The sequence below is a fragment of the Gadus macrocephalus genome, chromosome 10 (assembly GCF_031168955.1).
Source record: "Gadus macrocephalus chromosome 10, ASM3116895v1".
NCBI classification, from domain to species: Eukaryota; Metazoa; Chordata; class Actinopteri; order Gadiformes; family Gadidae; genus Gadus; species Gadus macrocephalus.
Window position 1 is genome coordinate 8,024,718 of NC_082391.1, and position 20,895 is coordinate 8,045,612.

The 20,895-nt window shown below is 46.0% G+C and overlaps 2 protein-coding genes and 1 long non-coding RNA gene across 6 annotated transcripts in view; 2 read left to right on the top strand and 1 right to left on the bottom strand.

The window, feature by feature from the left end:
• Positions 1-4,820, top strand: part of tbc1d10c (TBC1 domain family, member 10C) — a 10,849-nt gene extending 6,029 nt beyond the window's left edge. For all 3 annotated transcript variants that reach the window (XM_060063382.1, XM_060063381.1, XM_060063383.1), the window contains 4 exons: positions 371-436; positions 519-708; positions 844-1,004; positions 1,187-4,820. In XM_060063382.1, the coding sequence (XP_059919365.1) occupies positions 371-436; positions 519-708; positions 844-1,004; positions 1,187-4,054 (3,285 nt within the window). In that variant the 3' untranslated portion in view covers positions 4,055-4,820. The remainder of the gene's footprint in view (positions 1-370; positions 437-518; positions 709-843; positions 1,005-1,186) is intronic.
• Positions 4,599-20,762, bottom strand: rad9a (RAD9 checkpoint clamp component A). 2 transcript variants are annotated; one of them, XM_060063412.1, is made up of 12 exons: positions 19,927-20,762; positions 19,638-19,708; positions 18,254-18,327; positions 18,118-18,166; positions 17,912-18,026; positions 16,348-16,447; positions 15,923-16,029; positions 15,407-15,513; positions 14,716-14,780; positions 13,219-13,311; positions 12,858-13,107; positions 4,599-4,738 (listed from the first exon to the last, which is right to left on the bottom strand). In XM_060063412.1, exons 1-12 carry the CDS (start codon positions 19,958-19,960, stop codon positions 4,631-4,633), a joined length of 1,173 nt encoding a protein of 390 aa, XP_059919395.1. In that variant the 5' UTR covers positions 19,961-20,762; the 3' UTR covers positions 4,599-4,630. The 2 variants fall into 2 exon arrangements, with proteins under 2 accessions (XP_059919395.1, XP_059919396.1); XM_060063413.1 differs by having other exon boundaries at positions 18,254-18,393.
• On the top strand, positions 19,129-19,844 carry LOC132466291 (uncharacterized). Its single transcript, XR_009527826.1, has 2 exons — positions 19,129-19,208; positions 19,297-19,844. It is a non-coding gene; the product is annotated as an uncharacterized LOC132466291 (long non-coding RNA).
• Positions 20,763-20,895: the final 133 nt, after the last annotated feature.

A 20,895-nucleotide genomic window follows, 5' to 3' on the forward strand; every position in this document is an offset into this window, starting at 1 on the left:
AGCATATCAAATGAATTTCCCCAAAAGCTGATCTAGGCTGTTAAGAGAGCTCCATGCTAATACCATCTTGTATCTTACCCACTGAGGTGGTCCACTGTGGATTAGATACCATTGTGTATCTAACCCACTGAGATGGTCCACTATGGATTGGATACCATCGTGTATCTAACCCACTGAGATGGTCCACTATGGATTGGATACCATCGTGTATCTAACCCACTGAGGTGGTCCACTATGGATTGGATAACATCATGCATCTAATCCACTGAGGTGGTCCACTATGGATTGTATAACATCATGTATCTAATCCACTGAGGTGGTCCACTGAAGAGGGATCTCTGCTCAGCTCTCTCCCCTCATGTGACCCCAGGAGGCCTTTTGGTGCCTGGTGCAGATCAGTGAGCAGTACCTGCCCGGGTACTACAGCCAGCTGCTGGTAAGATGAGCACCGTACCCACCATCAGCTCTGTGTCCCTGGGCCCCCCCACCACCCCCCTCTGTGCCGTGTGTCCCTGCAGGAGGGGGTCCTGTTTGACGCGGCCATGCTGAGCTGGGTCCTGAAGAGGGCGTGTCCACCCGCCCACAGACACCTGCAGCGCTACGGCGTGGAGCCGCTCATGTTCGCCACTGATTGGCTGATGTGTCTGTTCACCCGCCACCTCCCTTTCAACACACTGCTGCGCGTCTGGGACCTCTTCTTCTGCTATGGTAGGCATGGCCAACAACATCACCGTGGTGATAGGTTGATTATTGGTGGTGGGTCTTATGTTATTGGTGGACGTCGGGGGGGAAGTGTTAATAAAGCCCACCCTCCCCTCCTGAGTAAAGCGTCCTTCTGTGCAGGCGTGCGGGTTCTGTTCCAGGTGGCCGTGGTGCTGGTCCGCAGGGTGCTTGGGCGGGCCGACCAGCGGCAGGAGTGCTTAGGGCAGATGGAGACTCTGGAGCGGCTGAGGGGCGTCAGGGAGAGCCTGGGGCTGGAGGACGACGCCAGCTTTATGGCCGAGGTACCGTCGACCATATCACTTAAACATATCAACAACAACACTCAACCACTCTCTGCGTTCTGCACACAGGAAGGTGTTCAGGTGGAAACACAAGTTACATGAGTGAGGCGATAATAAGCTTCTAGTTGTAGTTTGCCATGCAGTAAAACAACACGTCTCTGAGGTACATCCTCCCTTCCCAGGTGTGCTCTGTTCCGCTCTCCAGGAGCGACCTGAAGCGACGCACCGAGAAGGAGCTGGAGACCTGGCGGAAAGACCGGCCCTCGTCCACCTTCAACCCCAGAGGCCGTTGCCATGGCTACTGGGCGTCGAGGGAGACGTTGGGAGAGGAGCGGGACAGGAGGGGCGTCAATCTGTCCGCTCCACTGGTCCGCTCGGCCTCCGCCCTCTCCCTGTCCCCCTCGCTCTTTCGCAAGCGATGGGGGAAGCGAAGCGACGCAGCAAGGGTGGAGAGACATCACTCCATGGGCGTGCAGGGGGTGGGGAGGGAGGGTTGGCCGAACGCCAGGGCACTGAGGGTGACCAGGGTCCGAGAGGAGGAAGACGGGCATAAAGCAACTGGCAACCTGCAGAGTCGCAGGGATACAGAATCAACGCCCCCGACCGGGAGGAGGAGACCTCCCCAAAGGGAGAAAGAACCAGGGGAGAACCATGATTCTGAAAGGAACACTCTCAAAGGAGAACCAGGAGAACAGGTGGGGATCGGACACAGGAGCAGGGAGGAGCAGGGAGAACAAAGTCCAGGAGGCTCAGGGACGGTGCAGGAAGTGATTCAACATCATCCTGACTTAAGAGAGGGAGCTGCTGGGGGCGGAGCCACACAACGATCAGCTGTTAACCTTCAACCAAGAACACTGAAGGACAACAACCAAACACAAGTACCAGTGGAACAGGATCTGACGGACAACAACCAATCACAAGTACCAGAGGAGCAGGATCTGAAGGACAACAACCAATCACAAGTACCAGAGGAACAGGATCTGACGGACAACAACCAATCACAAGTACCAGAGGAGCAGGATCTGAAGGACAACAACCAATCACAAGTACCAGAGGAACAGGAGCTGAGAGACAATAACCAATCACAAGTACCAGAGGAACAAGAGCTGACTGACAATAACCAATCACAAGTACCAGAGGAACAAGAGCTGAGAGACAATAACCAATCTCAAGTACCAGAGGAACATGAGCTGAGAGACAATAACAAATCACAAGTACCAGAGGAACAAGAGCTGAGAGACATCAATCAATCACAAGTACCAGAGGAACAGGAGCTGAGAGACAACAATCAATCACAAGTACCAGAGGAACAGAAGCTGAGAGACAACAAATCAGAAGTTCAGGAGGAGCAAAAGTGCAACATCAAGCCAAATCCGAAAGAGGAAGTATCTCAAAAGAAGCAGAGAGTGAAAACCCTTTATGAGATGGCAGAACAGGCAGCACTCTGTAGAAACCTGGTGGCGGGCCAGGAACAGAGGAGTGAGACAACTACCGATACAAATACAGACACAGAGTCACAGGCAGCAGTAGATAACACTGAACAACAGTCAGAGGCGACACCAGGACAGGAGACAGTGACGCATACGGACATAGGAACTACAGAGTGGGAGTCTGTGGCACACAAAAGTACAATAGAGTCCCCCGCAGAACAGGGCCCAGCGGTGATGATACAGGAAGTCAAAGATGCAGCGGAGGGACGGACTGAAACGGAAGCGCCGACCGCCAACCTCAGTAGCACGCAGAAACAAACCAACGTGGGCTCAGACAATGAGGATGTTGACGGTGGAAAAATTGTTATTTTCAAAAGTGAAGCTTTGAAAGAGAACAAGTCTTTTCAAGAGGTTGGAGTACTGATACACAAAGGTGTTCCGCAGAGTGGAGAGACGAGAGAAGGGGACTGCACCATGACAGCGATACTCCTGGAGACCACGGTGGTCCCTGAGGCGAGTGGAAGCACACGGGGTACGGCCGAGGCCTCATGTTCAGAGAGCGCCTCCGCACAGGAAGACGCTTTATGTTTCGGAAATAAACTTCAGGACAAACCAGTTTTGGAAACAAATGCAGAGACTGAGGAAGACAACGACATGACAACATGCGACCAAACAGCTTTACTAGAAGTCCAGGTCAGCCCTAGATCACCGACTGGTGACAGAATGTGTTATCCACCAACAGGGGCTGCAGAACCACTCGCCACTGAAGAACCTGCTGTTCAGGCATCTGCCAATGATAAAGAACCAGTAGACTCATCGGAGGTCACCTTGACCCCCGACCCCTCCACCCAGCAGCCCTCTGGGGGCAGTGAAGACCGGGGAGCCCGGCAACGGATCCAGGATGCTCCCCTTTCCATGGGGGCGGGGCCTCCAGTCAGTTTGTGCATCCCTGTAAGCGCGCCCCTGTCAAGCCAAACCCCAACACCTTCTGGGGACTTCCGTGTGCGTAAGACCTCCCACGGCTCAAGGTTGGCACGCAGACTCTCTGAGGACATCTTCACCGCTCTGGAGACGTCCCGGTTCAGACCCGATCCAGACCCACAAAAAGGACCTCCAGCTCCAAGCCGGCCAGGCCTACGGTCCCCTCCGCCTGTAGCCCTTTCTGCTCTCCCTCCACCACAGGGACCCACAGGTGGGGGGACCTCCGAGGAGCCCCCCAGACGCCCAGGGTTCTTCAGCCGACTGAGAGGAGGGCGTCCCAACCGCCACAAAGACACAAAGGCCGAGAGGGCGAACACTCAAAAAATACAGATCCCCAAAATCTTCCTCCAGGACTTCAGCAGCGGGGTTGGGGAGGAGCGACCCCTGCAGGAGCCAGAGGAGCAGCAGGAGCTGCTGAGCTCCAGGGGCCGCCGGAGGAGGCGCAGAGAGAGGGAGCTGAAGGAGAGAGAGGAGGAGAAGGAGAGGAGGAGAGTGGAGAAAGAGCTAAAGAAGGAAGGGAGGAAGAGGGACAGGAAAGCAGAGTGGCCCAGGGGGAAGAAGCTAACCCCGACCTCCCCGGGCAGCCTCTCAGGGGCTCAGCATAGCTGCTCGTCTCCACACAGCGACTCATACTTCTGAGGAACCCTCCCCTGCCCCGCGCCATAGAAATAATAGACATTATTTTTTTTGTATCCAGCGCCAAACAATGTCTGTTTTATTTTTGTGTGCTGTACTCTGACCAACACTTAGCCCAGTGCTGTAATCTAACATCAATTGTCTCTAGTCAAAGTTATTTTAGTAATGTACAAAAATTTAAAATTTAACAGCATCAGTACAGTTCAATAAATCTTTTTGGAATTCTTTACATGCAGACGAGTTTCAATGTTTAAATAAGTCTAGGTAATAAAATAACCAACAAACAGCAAACTTATTTGTCATTAAGTGTGAGAATAAATGAAGAGCAAGTGTTGAAGGTATCCATGTCCGTTCCCATAGAAACGACCGAAGGCCACGATGTGAACCATCCCCCTCTGGATTCAGCCTCACGGGCGACCCCTGACGCCCGAGGCCCTCAGGGGCCCTGCCTTTAGCTGTCCTCACTGTCGATGGCCTCAGGTCATTCCCACAGTCGCTGGCCTCAGTGGTGGGCCTGGTCTGACCTCAGGGGCGGGCCTCAGAGGCGGGCTGAAGGCGGGCCCCTCACTGGCCCTGCCTCTATCCGTCGTCCTCACTGTCGCTGGCCAGCACCTTCTGGCTGCTTGGGGTGTGGCCGCCCAGCGGAGAGCCAGGGGGGTACACCGACCCGAAGAACAGAGACCGGAACTGGAGAGGAAAAACACAGAAGTTTAGTATGGTATTGTAGAAAAAGATTGAATAAATCCCATCCATTTATTCCTATAATCATTATTATTCATCTTCATCAATCTCTGCATACAAACAGTGGACAATAAGTATTATTATATATATATTATTATATTATATTATTATTATCCACTGCCCGAAATCGGGAGGAAGGAAAAACGTTTCCTCAGTGACTGAAGCGAAAAATCTCATAGCGTCCCACAAACATGACTAACTGTTATTTATCTGTTTGCTTTCGCTTTCATGGACTCGGCCTACCCGCAAATTTCGTAAATGATTAGACCTGCAGACAGGACTAAAACGGATATGCCCCCCTCATAACGGGGGATCTGACGTTCTTCTTTTTTCCTTTTTGCTTATTCTTTTCATTTAGTACAACGTCCTTTAATTGCAGATGGAGGATGGGTAGGTGGGGGAGAGGGATGAGATCTATCTGTTTATGTTCTTCAAATCCAAACTCTCTGGCCGACATATGATATGGGTAAACGGAAGTGACAGCGATGCAAAATCATCTCGCAAGACATGGTACTGGTTTACTTCTGCGTATATGTGTGTGTGAGCGAACACACCCGGTGCCTTTTTTGTTTAATTATCTGTATGTGTATGAGTATGTATGCCTGGTGCTTTTGTGTGTGTATAGTTGTATGGATGAGTGTTTTCCCAGTACACCTACTTGAAAATCCAACTATTATGAAATATGGGTTTTGTTGACTTCAATAATGATGGAGATACACAGCAATGTACTGATATTGGTAGCAATGTCACATGTAATGTCTATGACCCAGAGCAATTAAAACCTGTCTATGATCAGCATAACTACTATCTGCTGCATCTTAATATCAGAAGCCTTAGTAAACACTATGATGATTTAACTTCATCTCACCACCACAGGTTGTAGCTTCGATATTATTGGATACAGTGAATCTTGGCTCAATGATTACTCATGTGTAGACTTATTTAACCTTGACGGGTATACCCTACATCTTAAGAACAGACCCAATAGAAGAGGTGGAGGTGTTTGCCTTTATGTAAAAAATAGTATTTTTGTCAAAGTTTGTGATTTTGATATTGATGATGATCACTCTGAATCTTTATTTATTGAAATTAACACTAAGGATAAAAACCTAATTGTTGGTGTAATCTATCGTCCACCAGATTCCATCTTCTATACCTTTAGAGGTAAACTGGAAGACTTGTTACACAAACTGAACAAGTCAAACAAAGACTGTATCATTCTTGGTGACTTCAATCTTGACATATCCAAGAATGATGCAGCAAAACATGATTTCATTAATACTATGCACTCCTCTTCCTTCTTCCCTACTATCAACACATTCACCAGAGTCACACAGACCTCCAGCTCCATCATCGATAACTTCATTACCAACATTCGGAACACCAGGTTAGTGACAGGAGTGGTACGGTCTGACATCACTGACCACTTTCCCATAGCATTCTTTTATGGCTCAGCCAAAATGTACTCGATCCCACACCCTAAAACTAAAAAATGTAAAATTATAAATGAGATAACATTACAGCTGTTAAATGCTAACCTGCTAACCAAGCCATGGGAGACCATTTACAACTGTACCACTCCTGACGCTGCATATGACAAGTTGATAAAATACATCAATGACTCCATCGAGGTTTCTATCCCTGTGAAATCGGTCAGATGCCGGACCACTGCCCAAAATCCCTGGATAACTAAGGGAATTGTAAAATCCATCAAACATAAGAATAAACTTTATAAGTGCTACCTCACAAATCCAAGTACTGAAACTAAAAAGAAATACTCCACTTATAGAAACAAGCTCACTCACATAATTAGAAAGAGTAAGAGTAACCGTTACACTGAACTTCTCAATTCATCACGGGGTGACTGCAAGAGGATGTGGAAAGTCGTAAGTGGAGTCCTAAACAAGGGTTGTAAACCTATTGTTCTTCCAGTCACTGGAGACATCGAAGAAGACCTCCCTACAAATTTTAACAACTACTTTGTTTCTATTGGGGAAAATCTCGCTGCCACCATCAGACAACCCCAGGGGGTACATTTTCAACAATACTTAACTGGCAATTACTTACACTCCTTTTTTTGAAGCCAACAGACGGTACTGAACTTTTCGAGATAATTATGGGCTTAAAGACCTCAAATACAGCTGGTATTGATGGTATTAGTAGTAAAATTCTGAAAACTATTGTCGATGTGATCTTGGAGCCGCTCGCTCATTGCATTAACCTCTCTCTTACAACAGGGGTCGTGCCAAAAATGGCTAAAATTGCAAAGGTCATACCAATTTTTAAATCAGGAGACAAGAACATCATGAGCAATTATCGCCCCATATCACTATTACCAACTCTCTCTAAAGTATTTGAAAAGGTTGTATATAACAGACTGAATGGCTATCTTGAAAAATTCAACATTCTTGTTCCATCTCAGTTTGGCTTCAGGAAAAAGAGCACCACCTGTATGGCTATACTTGACCTTGTTGAAAAAATCAATGACTGTATTGATGAAGGTAAATTTGGAATAGGTATTTTCCTTGATCTATCAAAGGCCTTTGATACTATTGATTTTAAGATACTACTGAACAAACTACACCACTATGGTATCAGAGGCCTCGCCCTTGATTGGTTCAAAAGCTATCTCTATGACCGTCAACAGTATGTTTTTGCAAATAACTGTAGCTCACCCTGCAAGCACAAAAACTATGGGGTCCCCCAGGGGTCAATTTTGGGGCCACTCTTATTTATCCTTTACATCAATGATTTAGTAAATTCCACCAATATCTTTCATAAAGTAATTTTTGCTGACGATACAAATCTCTTCACCTCACACAGAAACCTACTCACTCTCCAAGACACTGTAAACACAGGGTTAATCAAAGTGGATGCCTGGTTTAAATGTAACAAACTTTCACTCAATGTTAATAAAACTAATTATATGTTATTTTGCTCAAACAGAAAGAAAATCAATACTGAACTGGTACATATCAATATCGACAATCAGGAGATCATAAGGGTAAGCTCCACAAGATTCCTGGGGGTCCACATTGATGAATTTGTCAACTTCAAATATCACATTGATCATCTGACAAAGAAATTATCAAAATATGTTGGTCTTTTCTACAAACTCAGACATTCTCTACCATTATCTGCTTTACTCACTATGTACAAAACCCTTTTTGAACCGCATCTGAATTACTGTAATGTCATATGGTCCAATACCTTTCCCAGTTACCTTTTAAAACTTGAGTCTACAAAAGAAAGTCATACGTGCTATGTCCTGGGCTGCAGTAAATACTCCAACTCGCCCGCTTTTCCACTGCCATGGTCTTCTAAGACTCACTGAATTCAATCTCTTCCATAATGCTTGCCTAATGTTTGAAGTCATAAATGGCCTAAACCCCAGACTGACCGGCCTGCTCCCTATCTGCTACCCCCAGCACCAACACCGAACCAGGAACAAACACCTGATAACGGTTAAACAACGGCGTTTACATTGTACGGGTATGAGTGTTGCCTGCAAGGGGCCACAGATCTGGAACAGACTTGATGAGGATCTAAAGAAGCTGTGCTCTCTGTCCGCTTTTAAAAAAAACCTAAAAGCATATTTACTGGCTACCTATTTATACTGTACCCTAACAATATGATGGATGTACTGGGATTACTGTATGATTGATTGTATGTATTTGTATGTTTGTTTGTCGGCACTGTTAAGTTAAATGTACTGTATGATTGATTGTATGTATTTGTATGCTTGATTGTCTGCACTATTTATGTTTTCTTGCATGGTACCACATTGTGCATCGCTAAATTGATTGATATTGCTTTCATTAACCTTGGGCCCCCGCCCAAAAGCTTTCAATAGCTTATTTTGGGGGACCCATGCATGTATGTATGTATGTATGTATGTATGTATGTATGTATGTATGTATGTATGTATGTATGTATGTATGTATGTATGTATGTATGTATGTATGTATGTATGTATGTATGTATCAGTGGAGGCTTCTCCATTGAGGAGAGGGAGGAAGATCCTCCCTAACATTGTTGAGAATAAAAAATGTAGATTGCCCAGACTATTGTAATGAATTAATGCCCTTAAATATGACTACTTTATTGCCTTTGAATATATAATGTTCGTTTCCCTGGGTAAAGGGACATTAGCACCCCCTATCGCCTTTTGACAATTACTTCAGGGAGGAACGTCCTCCCTCCGCCTCCGTTGACTCCCATTCATTTTCCCGAAAGTACTGGCGGCCGGTGGATAACATGGGTTTCAATGGGAGAGAGGAGGAAAGTCCTCCTCTGAGTGGGTGGGACCTTAAGGGGTCTGATTCGCGCAAAAATCTATCCGTCTGCGCTATGAACCAATAAGTAGGATCCCTGAATGTTGAGCAGTGTTGCCAGATTGGTCCGATTTCCCACCCAATTGGGCTACTTTTAACCATGTTAGGCTGGAAGAATTATCATTGGGCGGGAAATCTGCCCAATCTGGCAACGCTGTCGATAATAATAATAATAATAATACATTTAATTTAGAGGCGCCTTTCAAGACACCCAAGGTCACCTTACAGAGCATATAGTCATCATTCAAAACTATGTAAAACAGACTAGGAATAAAAGGAAAACAGAGGTTAAACATGAAGAATAATAATAATTAATAACACTCAAAGACGCCTAAAGTGAAGGGGGGACCTCACTAACCACCACCAATATGTAGCACCCACTTGGTTGATGCACGGCAGCCAATCGGTGCCAGAACGCTCACTACACACCAGCTTGAGGTGGAGAGTTAGGGATGAGGTGGAGAGTGAGGGAAAAGAACATTTAAACACTATCGACCATATTTAAACACTATCGATCACATTTAAACAATATCGACCACATGTAAACACTATCGACCACATTTAAACACTATCGACCATATTTAAACACTATGGACCACATGTAAACCCTATCGACCACATGTAAACACTATCGCCCACATTTAAACACTATCACCCACATTTAAACACTATGGACCACACGTAAACCCTATCGACCACATTTAAACACTATCGCCCACATTTAAACACTATCGCCCACATTTAAACACTATGGACCACATTTAAACACTATGGACCACATGTAAACCCTATCGACCACATGTAAACCCTATCGACCATATATAAACACTATTGACCACATTTAAACAGGTAAACCCTATCGACCAAATTTAAACCCTATCGACCACATTTAAAAAACTTTCGACCACAATTAAACACTATCGACCACATTTAAACATGTAAACCCTATCGACCACATTTAAACCCTATCGACCACATTTAAACACTATCGATAACAAACACGGTCTGCGTTGCCGCGGTGCTCAGTCTGAGAGACGCAGAGCAAGTGAAATCTGCGATAGCGAGATCCTAAATGCACAATGGAAACATTGGAAACGGAGGACATTGTTAACGTCTTATTACAAAAAGCATTCCATTCATTCAGTTACAGTGCTAAGTTAGCGACCAAAGAAAGAGGTAGACCACTTCCCAAATTCAAGGTCTCCAGAAGTAATGGCAACGTCAGTGTTGTGAGTGCTACATGGTTTGCTAGGTACGCAATGACTTACTGGTAGCATTACAAGCAATTGTAACTGAAAATAAACATAGCTAAATAACTTCAGTCAGTGAGGGCAAAAATAGGCCCAATGATAGGCCCAGATTTTTTTATTTACTTTTACAAATCAATAGTAGGCCTGATTTGACTAATATGCTTTGCATCCTTTCCTTCTCAAATTACAGTGATGCCACTGGTGGCTTTGTATACATTTTGTTCACATAACTCCCTCCCTTCTATTTTGTAGTTCACCAAAACACCCTGAAACAACTTGAGTCTCACATTCTTATGCCACCATACACCAACAGTGCAAGCAGGCCAATGGCAACCAAGCGCGCAGTCCTTCCTCCCTCACTTTAAAAACGACCAGCCGCCACTGGTATGTATGTATGTATGTATGTATGTATGTATGTATGTATGTATGTATGTTAGGGATGGGAATTGATAAGAATTTCACGATTCCGATTCCGCTTATCGATCCGATTCCTTATCGATTCACTTATCGATTCTCATTGGGTGAGAAAATAAGTATAAATGTGTTTGTTTGCATTACATCTCTTTAATATCTGATCAGAAGTGCTTCTAGTATTAGGAAATTGTACATTTTCAAATCAATTGGTCTAGACGAAAAAATATATCGCTTTTTAAGCCCAAATGCCATCATTATGTGCCATACAACTAAAAACACAGACTGAAAACAGCCAAGTAAGAGCTTGTGCCTTTTGGAATTCTAACAGTGCTCATTTGCATTCAACTTGTAACAAAATTAAACTGACATAAACAAAATGAAGCATTGATTAGACAGAGATTTATTAGATGGGCCTACCTAATAAACCGTTGGAACACACAAGACCGGAAACCATAGCAATGCCGGTAAACAAACCCCGAGAAGCCCAATCCCTATGAGAGCTCCCCACGCTACGGCCATCCGGAGGCGACAGAGCTGTTGGCCGTGATATTATATATACAATTATAATATAGTATATATTATATACTATTATATATAGAGATCCGGGAGTCGCAAACTGCAACAATCACTTTCTCCTCCATTCCGCGGTTCACCCGGACTGCACTGCACTGAGTTTGACGGCTGAACGCTGATTGGCTGTTACGTTACACATGTCACTCAGTTATCACGCTGTTGAACGCTGATTGGCTGTCATCACGACAAAAACTTGTCGCCGGTTTTCTCCCGCGACAAACTCGCCCTTATACGCGTCTCTACGTTCACTTTGTATGGGATCTTGTCGCCCCGTCGCGTTTGGTTTGAACGCACAATGCGATTCTTCCTCGGCGGCGACATGTTTGCTGCGTTCTGAACCAAATCAAAGCAGCGTGTGTGTGACGTCACGACGCATTTGCCGCGACCGGAACCGATAAGCGGAATCGTTAAGCAGGCTTGCTAACGATTCCAAGGAATCGGTTGACTCGGAACCGGTTCTGAACAAGAAACGGTTCTCGATTCCCATCCCTAATGTATATATGAATAAATAAACTTGAAACTTGAATTAAACTTGAAACTATTGATAATGTCTGCATGAGATTATATAATCTAACAATTAAAATACTCACACCCCACACAGTTAAAGGGTTATTCCGGTGTAAAATGGATTTGGGATAGGTTTTGTATGATAATGAGTTGAAACGTTGGTTTTGGAGCACAAAAACCGCAGATAGACGCTTTCTTCAGTTTGCTGTTTTTAGCTGATTCTATCAAAAAGCTATAAGCTTGGAACGAAGGGGGCAGTGGTTATGGTAAAAACGAAATCGCTATTATAAACCACTTAAAAGGCTAGAAGTAGCCCGACACTTCTTTGATAGTATAATAAGGGTCTTAACATATAAAACGAGGCATTGAGAACTTTGTAAGTGTACAGATTGTTTATTAAAAAGGACATTTTATGCACACAATACCATCAGTAGATCACCCGTCGACGCCATTTTGTTTTTAAGACTCGATAAGTAGATTGGCGAACATAGAGCTTGCGTGTTGCTGACAGATGTCACAATCTCTGTGTACGTCAATCTACCTATCGAGTCTTGAAAACAAAATGGCGTAGACGGGTGATCTACTGATGGTATTGTGTGTATAAAATGTTAAGACCCTTATTATACTACCAAAGAAGGGTCGGGCTATGCGATTTAGTTTTTACCATAACCACTGCCTCCATTGTTCCAAGTTTATAGCGTTTTGATAGAATCGGCTAAAAACAGCCAACTGAAGAAAGCGTCTATATCCGGTTTTTGTGCTCCAAAACAAACGTTTCAACTCGTTATCATACAAAACATATCCAAAATCCATTTTACACCGGAAATACCCTTTAAGGGTCTACGATAAAATGCCACAGAAATCTAATTCTGATGCAAATTTTAATTCTGAATGGTCAGAAAGAGAAAGCCCCTCCCCCCAGTATAGCCCCACACCGTTAAGCCCCTCCCCTGTATAGTCATGCCCTGTTAAGCCCCTCCCCCCTACCTTCTTATTGGGGGGTCTTCCAGGCTCCTCCTCCTCCTCTGTCAGGTCCTCTCCTGGCTCGCTGTGGGCTGGGCTCCATGGGTCGGGCGTGGCAGTGGGGGACACCACCCGGCCGGGGGCCAGGGGGGCCGGGGGGGTCAGGGGGGCCGGGACTGAGGGCCCTGCTGCCATGCTAGTATCCATGGCGATGAGGTACGACTCCAGCTCGTCGTTCATGAAGTCGTCAGCAGGGGGCGCTGGCGTGCCAGCTCTGAGGAGACAGAGCAGGGGCCGCTGAGACTCCTCCCACTACATAATGTCCTAGATGTATGACTCATAATAAAGGTGATAATAGGCAGCTAGATATAAGAGAGCTGCTCACCGGTCAGAGGTCTGGACCCCCGACTCATCGGACAGCGTGGCCAACACGAAGTTACCGTCCAGAACGCTGTCCGTCACCGACAGCACGACAGGACTGAGGACAGACAGACAGGACTTAGGACAGACAGACAGGACTGAGGACAGACAGACAGGACTGAGGACAGACGGACAGGACTGAGGACAGACGGACAGGACTGAGGACAGACGGACAGGACTGAGGACAGACAGACTGGACTGAGGACAGACAGACAGGACTGAGGACAGACAGACAGGACTGAGGACAGACAGACAGGACTGAGGACAGACAGACAGGACTGAGGACAGACAGACAGGACTGAGGACAGACAGACAGGACTGAGGACAGACAGACAGACAGCACCACGGTACTGAGGACAGACAGACAACACCATAGGACTGAGGACAGACAGACAGACAGACAGACAGCACCACGGGACTGAGGGCAGACAGACATCACCACAGGACTGAGGGCAGACAGACAGGACTGAGGACTATGGAAAGCCAAGAAGGCCACAATCCGGCCCTAGAATGGCGCGGTAAAAGTGCAAAACCACACGGAATCCGTACGGTTTGGCAAGAATTCCGTACGGTTTTGAATGACTAATAGCCGCGGCTATTAGTCATTCACTCCGGCTATTAGTCATTCACTCCGGCTATTAGGTATGCAGAACGAGCCCCTCCCTCTTCTTTGCTTGACCACTAAGTTTGAAGGCTGTCTAACCAATCAGAGCTGCAGTGCCTCCATGTTTCGCTGTAACATAAAGCTGTGTTGTCTTTACTAGTTTCACTACAATGTAATGACCACCATTAGCTAGTGGAAAATACATTTGTGTCTAGTACAGTGATATATTTGTATATGTTAGGCTATATATTGAGATGGCAGTGTGCGAAATACCCGACAATATTCGGGGATGTCCTCATCCCCAGATTGTTCTCGATATGCAGTAGCCAGCTAGGCCATAACATTACATAACATGAACATGAACTGAATAAATGCCAGGTATATCGGAGACGGGCACACAATCAGTGCATTTGCAAATGAGAGCATGCAGTATGACCGATCTTGTGACATGTGGTCGGAGAGAGTCGTGTCTGTGTGTGTGTGTGTAGAGCAAGTTGTTGAAGGAAGTGTTTCTACTTGACGTTACAATATTTCATGGATGCAAGCAAGCCAAGACAATCAATCTATATCTATAGCCTACATGACAACACACACACACACACGCACACGCACGCACACACTTTAAACACACTGGTAAAGCAATAGGAGCCTGCATTGGCTAAAGTTGTTGCGATGCACGTTATTTTATAACAGGGAGGGGCAAAGTTGTGCATTACAATACGGTTTCCGTACGGATTCCGTGCGGTTTTGCACTTTTACCGAGCCATTCTAGGGCCGGATTGTGGCCTTCTTGGCTTTCCATAGAGGACAGCCAGACAGCTTAACCCCGCGACCAGACGGACCAGATTGTGGTCCTACCTGCCGGGCTTGTCAAAGTACATGGAGACAGGCAGACCGGTGGACTCAGCGAACACCAGCAGACCCTGGAGAGAGGAGACGATTATGATGACCAGTGTTGAACCATTAAACATATTCACCCTGTCATACTACATGCTTCTTATGTTGATAAAATTGTAGATTAATCATTTACAAATTGATGACAAATTCACTGATTTAATAATTTATTAAATCAAAATGCCAAACAAGTGTCGCACCCTCCAATAACTGTCTCAACCTCCGTGTCCACTAGCTGTCTCATCCTTCCTGTCCACTGTCTCACCCTCCCTGTCCACTACCTTTCTCGCCCTCCCTGTCCAGTAGCTGTCTCCCCCACCCTTTCCACTAACTGTCTTCCCCTCCCTGTCCACTACTTGTCTCACCATCCCTGTCCACTAGCTCTCTCACCCTCCCTGTCCACTAACTGCCTCACCCTCCCCGTCTCGACCTCCCTGTCCACTTACCTGTCTCCCCCTCCCTGTCCACTACTTGCCTCACCATCCCTGTCCACTAGCTCTCTGACCCTCCCTGTCCACTAACTGTCTCAACCTCCCTGTCCACTAACTGTTTCACCCTGCCTGTCAACTAGCTGTCTCACCCTGCCTGTCAACTAGCTATCTCCCCCTCCCTATCCACTAGCTGTCTCACCCTCCCTGTCCACTAGCTGTCTCACCCTTAGCTCCTTGAGGCAGAAGGTGACACTGCTTCGAGCTCTGACTTCAAAGTGGTCAAACTCGTCTGAAGACAAGCACAGCTCTGTGAGCATGGCCTTGGACGGCTCTGGAAGGAGGGAGGGAGAGAGGGAGAGGGAATAGAATCAAATAAAAAGAGAACAATAAGACAAAACAAGGGGAACGGAACAACTCTAGAAATCTTCAAATCTGTCTCTTTTGTGCAGTCTTGGATGGACGATAGCAGAACACGTTCTTCATTTATATTATAATAATGTTATATTTACCCATCATAAATATTTCTTCCCTTTTTGGCATATTCATGTGTACAAATTGTTAAACTCTTTTTCATTTATATTATTCTCTAACCCTTCACACACTGTGATAGTGTGTGTGTGTGTGTGTGTGTGTGTGTGTGTGTGTGTGTGTGTGTGTGTGTGTGTGTGTGTGTGTGGCCAATTTCATTGAAATCCTCCAGAGAAAACGTATAGATTATAAACCCCTAGAACCCTCCTCACCTGCTTCCTGGTCGACGTGGTTCCTGAACCAGACCCGCTCGTCGCTCACGGTAACCGTCACTTCATCGAGAGACGGAGGGAAGTTTAGCACGGTGTCCGTGAGCACCCTGGGAACAGAAAGACTATCAGCTGACCCAAAGGACTGAGGCTCTAATTAGAGGAACATGGGAACCACCACAAAGAGCAGAGGTGGAAATACCAGGGTAAGAAACTTAAAGTCCTTCATGGTACTTTGGGTCAAGAATTTGGATATTATTTGATGAATAGCACAACACATGTGTACAAAGAATTAATAAATATCTCCTACTCCGGTTTTAAGTGGCAGATACAAGGCAGTATTCACATAATCTGAACCAGAAATAGATTCAAGACTGCAAAAGGGGATGGGATATTTGATGTATCTTTTGAGTTCCAGTGAACCAAACCTTGGCTGGGCTTTGAGCACGTTAGTAGAGCGGTCCTTGTCAAACACGGCCTGCAGGCTCTCGCTGTCCTGGAAGGAGAGGTTATGAGTCTTCAGCAGCCCTGCAGAGACACAGAGGAGCACATCACCAAGAGGGCCACATCCCCAAGAGGGCCACATCCCCAAGAGGGCCACATCACCAAGAGGGCCACATCACCAAGAGGGCCACATCACCCAGAGAAACAGAGGGCCACAGGTCATCTGATCATGATTGATGATCAGAGACATGCCTAGGGTCATCGGCCCAACTACCACCGATAAAGGCCGACCTCTCACACTCCCTGCAACTAGACCCCCAAGAAGTTAACATCATTAAGACAGTGGAAATGTTTGAAACCAGGCGTTCCCAGTCCTCCTTAAGGTGACCCTTGCTGGCTGCTGGCCTACCATGTTTACAGTGCAGGGTGAAGGTCAGGCCTACCGTGTTTACAGTGCAGGGTGAAGGTCAGGTCTACCGTGTTTACAGTGCAGGATGAATGTCAGGTCTACCGTGTTTACAGTGCAGGGGGAAGGTCAGGCCTATCGTGTTTACTAGGGGTGTAACGATACCCGAATTTGTACCGAACCGTCACGGTACAGGCACTTCGGGGTGGTTACAGAGGTGTACCGCAGTGCGTAAATGTGGCGTACATAGCGTTAATATGGTGAATTTAAAACTTGAAGTCGGAGTTCCCCCTGGATCGTATAGCCAAAGTATACTACTCCGACTCCGTAATCCAACTCCGTAACTACGGCGACCCCTCAGCAGCTCTCCGTCGGAATGTCGGATACGCAAATCAATTCGCCGCCCGATCGATCTTATATATTGACTACAAACCATGTAAGCAAGCAGTGTTGTAAATAAACTTCCAAAGCTTTTCCAATCTTATTTTGTGTTTTATTGGTCTTTAAGGTGCAAAGTAAACAATTTACAAAGTAATTAAGGTGCAAAGTCAAACCGGAGAAGTGATTCCGGAAATGAGGACCAATCACAGCCGTCTCCGTTGCGTCGACCAATAGGTCCATAGCATCGACGGATAGTTAAAAAATATTGGACGCGCACATAACCTACAAAGAGGGTCTCCAACAGGTTCTCCGTGTACGTACAGCACTTTAACATGCACATACATTTGAAAAGGCATCATCCAGGTGTTACTATCACCGTTCAGAAATGCAAATGCAATAACTAAGTTTATTGGTGTTTTCATTGCTGCTGATCTACGGCCAATCGCCGTTGACAATTTAATTTTCCCCTTAACTATGAACCGTACCGTCCTGTACCGTACCGTGACTTCAAAACCGAGGTACGTACCAAACCATGACTTTTGTGTACCGTTACACCCATAGTGTTTACAGTGCAGGGTGAAGGTCAGGCCTACCCTGTTTACAGTGCAGGGGGAAGGTCAGCCTACCGTGTTTACAGTACAGGGTGAAGGTCAGGCTACCGTGTTTACAGTGCAGCGTGAAGGTCAGGCCTATCGTGTTTACAGTGCAGGGTGAAGGTCAGGCCTACCGTGTTTACAGTGCAGGGTGAAGGTCAGGCCTACCGTGTTTACAGTGCAGGGTGAAGGTCAGCCGGTTCCGGTCTGCGTCCAGCTCGATGTGGCACTTCTCCACCGTCTTTTCCAGGGTGGCCAGAGACCTGAAGACCGCCTGCACACTCTGAACCCCGGAGGGGAGGAGGGGTGTTATGGAGGTGGACTGAAGTGAGCTGTAAGTACATCACTCCATTCTGCCTGTCACTCACAAATACCTTAATGGCCATCTTACAGCGGAAGCCATGTCCCTCTGGGTTAACATACCTGTTCAGAATAAAACACACAAAGAGTTATTCAGTGGTGCTTCACTTGGTATGAACAATAAGATGTTCTTTACTCACTGTGACGTACCTGCTGAAGAAAAGTGGAGCGAATAGGAAGCAGGCGTAGGCCGAACGCGAGGAGTTCACAGTCCGGAGGGTCAGCTACGACCAGGAGGAACAGAGCAGAATCATCATATCACATCAAATCACCACAGTCCGGAGGGTCAGCTATGACCAGGAGGAACAGAGCAGAATCCAGAGGCAGGCCATACCATTAGGCAAACCAGGCATTTGCCTGGAGTCCCGGGCCCCATGGAAGGCTTTTTGGGGCCCCCAAAAGGCACTCTTTATATTTTGTCCCCATATTTGTTGTTCTAAAAAAACTCGTAGTAGCATCGGAATATCTAATTACTCATCTTTTGACGGTCTTTCCGTGTGCACCCCCCCCCTCAGTCTGCACTACATGGACTATTCAATTTTTCGCTCATCACACGTATGCGGAAATTATGTAAAATTCAAAACAGTAAACAGCGGTAAGAGAGAGAGAAGAGATAAATCGAGTGAGGAATGAAGCGAACGTACGAAAGCGGGTCACAAAAAAGAAGAAGAAAGACCAAAGGCAGGAGTTTATTTCAAAGCTATCAAGCTTCTTCTTTTTTTTTTTACAGGCACCGCGGTGGCAGCGGGACCGTTGGTGGCTGCTGTCTACATCGTTTGCATTCACCAGTCAGTCAAGTTTTGAGAGAGAGAGAGAGAGAGAGAGAGAGAGAGAGAGAGAGAGAGAGAGAGAGAGAGAGAAAACACAGATAAGGACAATCACAGATGAAGACAAACAGAGAGAGAGGAGAAAAAACAAGCTCAGACTCTAGACACGAAAGGCAAATAAACAGTGAGACTAAAGAGGCAAATGATAAAATCTTAGGTTAACATTCAGTGTGTCCCCATAATTGATCTATATGCTTTTTTTTTTTTTTTTTGCAGGTGACACAAAATAGACCACACTGCCCTGTCCAACCCCCTGCTGTGACCTACTGGAAACCTGAGTAAATTATGACATCTTAGGACGGTTAACAGTCAGTGTAATATGTGTCACCATAATTAATCTTTATGTATGCTATTCTCACTTTGCAGGTGATACAAAATAGACCACAATGCTCTGTCCAACCAACTGCTGTGACCTACTGGAACCCTTAGGTAAATATATAATTAACAGTTGCATGAAAGAAGGATAGTGTCTTTTGTTCATCTCTTGAATGGAGCATCTCATTATGAAATATAAGGTACATTAGGCCGGTAGATGCAGGGGCCCCCAAATTATTGTTCGCCTGGAGCCCCCAAAGGGCTATGATCGCCACTGGCAGAAGCATCATATCACATCAAATCATCATATCTGCAACGGCCACTGACCAGGCAACACATGCACGTTGTTATAAGTTATTGAATATTGATACGACTGAGAGACAAACTCGTACCCCATCTTCCTGTGGTTCTAGGTACAACTCGTCCCCGATCCTCGAAAGGGAATGAATGGCCTTGGCAAGTACTGAAACACACACACACACACACACACACACACACACACACACACACACACACACACACACACACACACACACACACACACACACACACACACACACACACACACACACACACACACACACACACACACACACACACACACACACACACACTTCATTTAGCCGACAAATGAACACCTGCTGATTTTCGATGGATTTTTTTAAAGATACGCCATGTTACCTTTCACGTTTCCTCCAGTCACGACACAGTCCATCTGGGTAAGATCTGCCAATGCCTCCGCTAGAGCCGCTCTATGAACTCTGCAGCGGAGTTGTAGCTAAAGCTAAAGACTAGCTGGTCGTTTTTACACCGCTTTTTGTGTCGCCTGCAGTGGTGGCCAGTGAGCCTAAACTATAAAAGAGAATTGTGTTAGTCCGCAAATGGTATTATTATCAGTACCCGGGTCGAATAGTTTAATGAAGTTCAGGCAGTTGCAGCAGACATTGTTTACGGCGCCATAAAGCGCGTCCTCACTGACGACCAATCAGAGAAGCGCAAATAATTTAGGGAGGTTTCACGATTGTACGCATGCGCATCTAGTGTGTCTGAAAAGATACAGAAAGTTTGGACATGTTTGATTTGCAAATTTCAACCCATTAGACGTCATACATTCCAGTCAGATATTACTTTATATTAGGCTGTTTACAAGAGCAGCTGTCTACATCGTTTGCATTCACCAGTAAGTCAAGTTTTGAGAGAGAGAGAGAGAGAGAGAGAGAGAGAGAGAGAGAGAGAGAGAGAGAGAGAGAGAGAGAGAGAGAGAGAGAGAGACACACCTGTCAGTGTCACCCGGCCTCCCTGGTCTTTCTTGTTCAGGGTATCTGTCACTGGAATGCTGCCTTACCTCTATCTGGGATGGCTGAGGAGGAGTGACTAACAACCTTTGCAGACAGAGCACAGCCTCATACTGAGTCAAGGAGTTGTAGTTGTCTGTTCCTTCTGTCTGGATGGTTTCAGAGTTTCACCATGACTTCACAGTGAGAGTGAGTGTGTTTGAGAGAGAGAGAGAGAGAGAGAGAGAGAGAGAGAGAGAGAGAGAGTAAATTAATATCCTGACTGGCCCTTATTGGACCTTATTGTGGATGCACTTTGGAGTTTTCTTTTGGTTCTAAAGAGTTCTCCTCTCAGTCACACTAGGCCCGTTGTAGA

Bases quoted from the DNA above. Each gene is read 5' to 3' on its own strand.
- rad9a (XM_060063412.1), bottom strand. From the start codon at position 19,960: ATGGACTGTGTCGTGACTGGAGGAAACGTGAAAG. The intron at 18,328-19,637 runs GTACGAGTTTGT...TCCTGGTCGTAG, and splicing joins TAGAACCACAGGAAGATGGG to CTGACCCTCCGGACTGTGAA. The intron at 16,030-16,347 runs GTTTGGTTCACT...TTCTGTTCCCAG, and splicing joins GTGCTCAAAGCCCAGCCAAG to GGTGCTCACGGACACCGTGC.